General features: G+C 43.3%; 1 protein-coding gene across 1 annotated transcript; it reads left to right on the top strand.

Annotated features, from left to right (window-relative positions):
- Positions 1-3884: 3884 nt before the first annotated feature.
- eef1b2 (eukaryotic translation elongation factor 1 beta 2) lies at positions 3885-7959 on the top strand. The gene is made up of 7 exons (XM_079671947.1): positions 3885-4042; positions 4932-5051; positions 5159-5291; positions 5380-5446; positions 5625-5750; positions 6632-6699; positions 7836-7959. Exons 1-7 carry the CDS (start codon positions 3963-3965, stop codon positions 7920-7922), a joined length of 681 nt encoding a protein of 226 aa, XP_079528073.1. The 5' UTR covers positions 3885-3962; the 3' UTR covers positions 7923-7959.
- The last annotated feature ends 496 nt before the right edge of the window (positions 7960-8455 follow it).

Below are 8455 nucleotides of genomic sequence, written 5' to 3'. Positions count from 1 at the left end.
CTCAAAACGACAGACTGAAACTCACCTGTCCAGTGTCTCTCAGGTGTGTTCAGCAGCAGCCAATTAGAGCAGCCCATGGGACCATGTGACCCGTCTGACTGCATTTCTGAACCTGAGTTTTCTGCTGATTTACATCATCAGAAACTGCCCTGAGATTATATTCAAAGTACCTGAGGCAGGGACACGTATATATAATATGCGTTTAATAAATACTCGAAATACTCAGAGACAGGGACAGGTATACATAGTGTGTTTAATACTCAGAGACAGGTATACATAGAGTGTGTTTAATACTCAGAGACAGGTATACATAGAGTGTGTTTAATACTCAGAGACAGGTATACATAGAGTGTGTTTAATACTCAGAGACAGGTATACATAGAGTGTGTTTAATACTCAGAGACAGGTATACATAGAGTGTGTTTAATACTCAGAGACAGGTATACATAGAGTGTGTTTAATACTCAGAGACAGGTATACATAGAGTGTGTTTAATACTCAGAGACAGGTATACATAGAGTGTGTTTAATACTCAGAGACAGGTATACATAGAGTGTGTTTAATACTCAGAGACAGGTATACATAGAGTGTGTTTAATACTCAGAGACAGGTATACATAGAGTGTGTTTAATACTCAGAGACAGGTATACATAGAGTGTGTTTAATACTCAGAGACAGAGACAGGTATACATAGAGTGTGTTTAATACTCAGAGACAGAGACAGGTATACATAGTGTGTTTAATACTCAGAGACAGAGACAGGTATACATAGTGTGTTTAATACTCAGAGACAGAGACAGGTATACATAGAGTGTGTTTAATACTCAGAGACAGAGACAGGTATACATAGAGTGTGTTTAATACTCAGAGACAGAGACAGGTATACATAGAGTGTGTTTAATACTCAGAGACAGAGACAGGTATACATAGAGTGTGTTTAATACTCAGAGACAGAGACAGGTATACATAGTGTGTTTAATACTCAGAGACAGAGACAGGTATACATAGTGTGTTTAATACTCAGACAGAGACAGGTATACATAGAGTGTGTTTAATACTCAGAGACAGAGACAGGTATACATAGAGTGTGTTTAATACTCAGAGACAGAGACAGGTATACATAGTGTGTTTAATACTCAGAGACAGAGACAGGTATACATAGAGTGTGTTTAATACTCAGAAACAGAGACAGGTATACATAGTGTGTTTAATACTCAGAGACAGAGACAGGTATACATAGTGTGTTTAATACTCAGAGACAGAGACAGGTATACATAGAGTGTGTTTAATACTCAGAGACAGAGACAGGTATACATAGAGTGTGTTTAATACTCAGAGACAGAGACAGGTATACATAGTGTGTTTAATACTCAGAGACAGAGACAGGTATACATAGAGTGTGTTTAATACTCAGAGACAGAGACAGGTATACATACTGTGTTTAATACTCAGAGACAGAGACAGGTATACATAGAGTGTGTTTAATACTCAGAGACAGAGACAGGTATACATAGAGTGTGTTTAATACTCAGAGACAGAGACAGGTATACATAGAGTGTGTTTAATACTCAGAGACAGAGACAGGTATACATAGTGTGTTTAATACTCAGAGACAGAGACAGGTATACATAGAGTGTGTTTAATACTCAGAGACAGGTATATATAGAGTGTGTTTAATACTCAGAGACAGGTATACATAAGAGGTTTCTTAATACTCAAATTTCCCCTCCTCGACTCCTCGACTCCTCGGTCCTCCGGTAGTGGTCCGGAAATGAATTTCAGCGCGCCATGTTGAAGGACATCTCATTTCTCTAAATGCACATCGAGGACCGAGCATCGAGCATCGAGGCGGCTCTCTGGAGGAGCTCTAACCGAGGAGAGAGGAGAGAGGAGAGAGGAGAGAGGAGAGAGGAGAGAGGAGAGAGGAGAGAGGAGGCTCTCTGGAGGAGCTATAACCGAGGAGAGAGGAGAGAGGAGGCTCTCTGGAGGAGCTATAACCGAGGAGAGAGGAGAGAGGAGAGAGGAGGCTCTCTGGAGGAGCTATAACCGAGGAGAGAGGAGAGAGGAGGCTCTCTGGAGGAGCTCTAACCGAGGAGAGAGGAGAGAGGAGAGAGGAGGCTCTCTGGAGGAGCTATAACCGAGGAGAGAGGAGAGAGGAGAGAGGAGGCTCTCTGGAGGAGCTATAACCGAGGAGAGAGGAGAGAGGAGAGAGGAGGCTCTCTGGAGGAGCTATAACCGATGAGAGAGGAGAGAGGAGAGAGGAGGCTCTCTGGAGGAGCTCTAACCGAGGAGAGAGGAGAGAGGAGAGAGGAGGCTCTCTGGAGGAGCTATAACCGAGGAGAGAGGAGAGAGGAGAGAGGAGAGAGGAGGCTCTCTGGAGGAGCTATAACCGATGAGAGAGGAGAGAGGAGAGAGGAGGCTCTCTGGAGGAGCTATAACCGAGGAGAGAGGAGAGAGGAGAGAGGAGAGAGGAGAGAGGAGAGAGGAGGCTCTCTGGAGGAGCTATAACCGAGGAGAGAGGAGAGAGGAGAGAGGAGAGAGGAGGCTCTCTGGAGGAGCTCTAACCGAGGAGACACTGATGGGTCCTCCACGGCTCCTCCACGGATGCATTTCCGGGAACGGTGGAGGCGTGACGCACGGCCGGACTTATCTCAGCCAATCACAGCTCTGCATGCATCGTCTGGATATTAATTTATTAACTGCTCTCATCGCAATGTTTCCAGAGAGAACAGCTGAGAGGTCCGTGCAGAAAGCAGAGCAGTGTGTATAATATATATCACTCAGTGTAACAGACCTACTCTCTGTATCTGCTTTAGTTTAGTAGATATCTACAAACACAGAGTCCAGATGTTTCTAAAACCATTTAGTGCTTCACAAAATAAAATACACAACGGCTGTAGCCTGTTTTAGGAGATGTAGGTGTGTGTGGTACAGTGTGTAGGTGTGTGTGTGGTACAGTGTGTAGTTGTGTGTGGTACAGTCTATCGGTGTGTGTGTGGTACAGTGCGTAGGTGTGTGTGTGGTACAGTGTGTAGGTGTGTGTGGTACAGTGCGTAGATGCGGCGGACAGACAGGTCTCAGTTGGTTTGGTGTCCTCTGCTTACTTTTAATACTTGTACAACTTTTGGCCCGGGGGGGGGGGGGGGCGATATATCCAGTCTCTGATTGTGTTACGTTATTATGAGAGTGCTCTCTTGTTTGATTCTGAAATTGTATATATTTATATAAACATGTGTGTGTGTGTGTCCGCCCGCGTGTCCGCATCTGTAGCCTGTTATTGTCTCATTACACCGCACTGTGAATGAATCAAAGTAAATATCTAAGTGGTCATGAACACATCTGTCCATCAGACAGATTGCTGCTGTGCCTCCTGTCATCATTAATGGACGTCTCTTTAAAATGACCGCTCAGAGGAGAGGAGTTCTCATTTCTCTAACCGCCTGCTGCTTCCACTCCTCTCTCCTCAGTTCCCTTCCTCCGCTCGCATCTCCTGTGGGTGGCACCAAGTCTCGGGGATAGGAGTCGAGGAGGGGAAATTTGAGTATTGACAAACCTCTATAGAGTGGGTTTAATACTCAGAGACAGGTATACATAGAGTGTGTTTAATACTCAGAGACAGAGACAGGTATACATAGAGTGTGTTTAATACTCAGAGACAGAGACAGGTATACATATAGTGTGTTTAATACTCAGAGACAGAGACAGGTATACATATAGTGTGTTTAATACTCAGAGACAGGTATATATAATGTATGTACTCAGGGACAGGTATATATAATATGTGTGTTATTAATAATATTACTCCCCTCCCCTCCTCCAAGAACAGCGCGCAGGAGGCGGCTCTTCCCCCGGGAGGAGGAGCTTCTCTCCGGGTATAAGTTTGGCTCTTCCCGCCTCCTCCCTCTTTCTTCTGGACCTTCTCCGCGACTCCTTGCTCCCCCCTCCGGATCTTCTACTTCACTATGGGCTTCGGAGACCTCAGAGCCGCCTCCGGGCTGAAGGTGCTGAACGGGTTCCTGTCGGAGCGCAGCTACATCGAGGGGTGAGACAGAAACACAAGAGAGGAAGAAATAAGGCTTATTCACAGGGAGAGAAACTGCAGACACACGCAGCCATCTTGGCTCCGCGCTGAGCTAACAGTTAGCTGTTAGCAGAGTTAAAGTGTTTAAATGTGACTAATTGAACCGTCACGGGGCTCTAAAGTGTCCGCGGATCAGTCTCAAAGACTGTAATCTGTCATCTTAAGAGTTAGAGTTTAGTTTCAGCCCAGTTATTGATGGTCTATAGGCTAAAGAAGTGTCGTGTGTTAGCAAGCAGCCACATGGTGCTAACAGAGCTGCTGTGACGTGTGACTTCAATCTGAAAACCTTTATTAGTCCCGCAGCGCGGACAGGCACAGCGTCACAGAAGGTGAACATTGATAAATAAAAAACTTAAAATAAACGTACACAACCATGGCTGTAGAAACTAGTAGTAGCAGCAGTTTTAAAAGTTCCATAAATATCATTTTAATGAGACCTTTTAATAATTATGATGGAGCTGTTTTTAAAAGTATTACTGTATTAAATGTTACTCCAGTGATCTGAAGCACATCAGCTAACTGCTAATAGTTCATATGAAGATCATATCAGTGCCGTTCATTAGATTAAATAAGGGTAACGTTTTCAGCGAGTGATGCTAACTTAGTACCAAGGTGTGTGTGTGAGTGAGTGCACCTGTGTGTGTGCAGGTTGATGATGATCACACTCACCATCTTTCGGCTGAACCGTGATGTCACCCTTTGATCTGAAACCTGCTCACTGTGTATATATATATATGTGTATATATATATATATATATATATATATATATATAATTAATTCAGAGTAACCGGTAACTCTCCCAGGTGTTGACCTCACCACCTGTGTGCTGACATCACTTCCTGTATGCAGGTACGTCCCCTCTCAGGCGGACGTGGCGGTGTTCGACTCTCTGTCCGGCGCCCCGTCAGCTGACCTGGTCCATGCGCTGCGCTGGTACCACCACATCCTGTCCTACAGCCAGAGGAGCAGGTGAGGAGCACAGGTGTGTGTGTGTGTGTGTGTGTGTGATGTCACTGTGTTAAGCACCTCCCAGGTGTGTGTGATGTCACTGTGTTAAGCCCCGCCTCCTCTCTCAGCCTCCCAGGTGTGAAGAAGCCTCTCGGTCAGTACGGCCCTCCAGGATTGGCCGACACCACCTCAGGCTCCGCCCCCTCAGCCGCCAAGGAGGAAGACGACGACGACATCGACCTGTTCGGCTCCGACGAGGAGGTGAGGTCATCGTGAAGTCAGTCTGAAGTGTTGATCCCTGCGTTTAGTCTTGTTTATGTTTACCTGTGTGTTTACCTGTGTTTGTCAGGAGGACGAGGAGGCAGAGCGTCTGAAGGAGGAACGTCTGGCTCAGTATGCCGCGAAGAAATCAAAAAGTGAGTGACAGATAGAAACCGACCAATCCCTGCGCCGCTCTATGATGATCAACCAATCACCATCTTTCGACTGACCCCTGATGGACACCATGTTTTATTCTGAGAGACTCGGGTTGCCGACTTTCACTCGGCTGGTGATCTGTTGCCACGGTAACTGACTCCTCCCCCTCCTCCACAGAGCCCACCATCATCGCCAAGTCTTCTCTCCTATTGGACGTCAAGCCGTGGGACGACGAGACGGACATGAAGCAGCTGGAGGCTCTCGTGAGGAGCATCAGCATGGAGGGGCTGCTCTGGGGACAGTGTGAGTGTTTAATATATATATATGCATACATGCATACATACATACATACATACATGCATACATACATATATACATACATACATGCATACATACATACATACATACATACATGCATACATACATAGCACGGGTTGATGATGTTCTCTACCATCTTTCGGCTGAAATATGTGATGATTCTCTTTGAGCTGAAACCTGCGATCTGCATTATATATTGACTGTACATTAGTGTGTATATATATATATATATATATATATATATATATATATATATATATATATATATATATATATATATATATATAGTAGGGATGTCCCGATCACCTTTTTTTGCTTCCGATCATTTGATTTTGACAATTTGCCGATACCGATTTTTCCCGATCGTTATGCAATGCATTAAGAGGAAAAAAAGCATTCAAGTTGTCCCTTAAGGTTATTTTTGTATTTAAATTGGATATTCTATCCAACATGGATATAGCTTCTTTCTTTCACAGCAGCATTGGATCAGTTCAGTTGTGCAGCATTGGATCAAAATAAAGCTTTCAGTACTCGTTAGCTTACTGCTACAATTAGACACTGCGCCCACTCTGTTGCCAGATTTGAGAGAAATAAGCAGGTCTATGAAGACAAGCCCCAAAGAAGCAACACATACATGATGTGTAATTTGAAACCAAAACTAAGGCCTCAGGATGACTTTACGACTTGAACATGGGCATTTTTGTTTTGTAACATTGAATAAAAAAAGAAAAAAATCCCGATCCCCTTCTCCCGATTCCGATCTTTTGAAAATCACGTGATCGGCTCCGATCCCCGATCACGTCATCGGATCATCTCTAGAAGTGAGTGTAAATGTATTATAATAAATTAATGTGTATGTGTTTCAGCTAAACTTTTGCCCGTGGGTTACGGCATCCAGAAACTTCAGATCAACTGCGTGATCGAGGACGACAAGGTATTAAAATATATCTATACTTTAATATCTAGTATATATTACCTTAATTACACACTGCTATATATATATATATATATATATATATATATATTTATATATACACACACACACACACAAAATATCAATCCTGTTGAACACAACAATATTCAGGAAACTGTCAGGGCTTCTTAACATTGAACAACCTATTCATGTGTAAGGGTTAGGGGTTAACCTGTTAGGCCCCAAAGACCCCGCCGGCAGGGCTTTCTTTTTTTTCACGACACTGTTTCTCAGGGGTTCTTAATATTAAAGAAACTATGAATGTGTCATACCCTTCTAACGGGAAGAAACTCAGCTAACAGATCATGCGAACCCTTTTTACCGAAACAAAACACAAGTCTCACAAGAAGGGTCTAAATGAGCCCTGAGTGAAAACATGCTTACGCACTTAGCACAGAACTCTAGCTATACCGATCGATATACTTACTGGATCTGCACAAACAAGCTTAGCTAACATCCTGAGAGTCCACAGATTATAGAAGTATAAGGATCATCACTGAGCGATCAGAGCTCGTGACAGGGGAAGCAAACACAGACAACACGCGACGTAGCTTTAGCTAAACACGGAGATATGCTCACCGTAGCTGTTATTCTGATCAAAACTCGTATTCAATGGTTTTAAAACGTTAGCGCAGCTTCCGGTTTTTGCTACGTGTCACTCTCACTCCTTGTTTGATAACGTGTATGTGGAGCTTCCCCTCGATTCCTTTGGCTCTAGTGGTTAAAAAGAGATGTCAATCCAAATCGACCAATGGGTTCCAGAGAAAGGTCACATTTCCCTTGTTTTGCATCAAATCTTCATACAGGGTACTTATTATATTTTATAGTTTGGATTCCTAAAGCTTTTAGTCTAATATCCCATCATCCAAGGGTAGTTTCCACTAGAAGTTGTTTTCTTTTGGATGGACACAATAATTTACATTTCTTTACTATGTTCAATCTGAATTTACTTTAAAATAAAAACATCTTTATTGATTATGACTCTTCTACATCCAACTCACAGGTTTATCATTACTTTGAGAAAAAAGATGATTAATTTAACCTTTTTTAGAAGTGGTGTGTGTGTGTGTGTCTAATGGTAATATGATGTGTTCCAGGTGGGCACAGACATGCTGGAGGAACAGATCACAGCGTTCGAAGACTTCGTTCAGTCGATGGACGTCGCCGCCTTCAACAAGATCTGATCGATGTTTCAAACAATAAAACCAATTCAGCACCAAATACTGTCTCTGATTATATTACTGATACGCAGCACCTACAGATGTGTTTAAATTCAATATATTGATATTACAGGTGTGTGTGTTAGGGGTTTCACAACTACCAATAATTACGATTCGACAAGTTTTTCAAAATAGTAGTCGACTAGTTGTTGCGTCATAAAGACACACAAAGTGGTGTAACACTGTATTTTGTATTGCAATGCATACAGCTACGTTAAACACAAACAAAGCAGCATTTGAATTTGGGTTACATGGCTGATTAAATAAAAAACAGTAACTGGACTCACCAAAAACTCTTAAGAACACAAATGCAGTGCGCATTGCTCAACACTTTACTCGCTGTCACTGTCCTCCTCGATAACGATGTCCACCCTTCCAGGTGTTTTGGTTTGTGTTGAGGAAGACCAAAGCATCAACATGTGAGGGAAGGAGGCGTGACCGCTGTCGGGTGGCAGTGGTGCCTGCCAGGGAAAGCATCCGTTCACTTGGGGTGCTGG

Source organism: Notothenia rossii (genome assembly GCF_949606895.1).
Source record: "Notothenia rossii genome assembly, chromosome: 3".
NCBI classification, from domain to species: Eukaryota; Metazoa; Chordata; class Actinopteri; order Perciformes; family Nototheniidae; genus Notothenia; species Notothenia rossii.
Note: the sequence above shows the minus strand (reverse complement) of the source record. Positions and strands in the feature narration are given on the sequence as shown.

What these genes read in the sequence shown, in the direction of transcription:
- eef1b2 (XM_079671947.1), top strand. Translation starts at nt 3,963, where the DNA reads ATGGGCTTCGGAGACCTCAGAGCCGCCTCCGGGCTGAAGGTGCTGAAC. An exon ending in TCCTACAGCCAGAGGAGCAG is followed by an intron (nt 5,052 to 5,158) that starts GTGAGGAGCACA and finishes CTCCTCTCTCAG; the next exon opens with CCTCCCAGGTGTGAAGAAGC. An exon ending in GCGTGATCGAGGACGACAAG is followed by an intron (nt 6,700 to 7,835) that starts GTATTAAAATAT and finishes GATGTGTTCCAG; the next exon opens with GTGGGCACAGACATGCTGGA.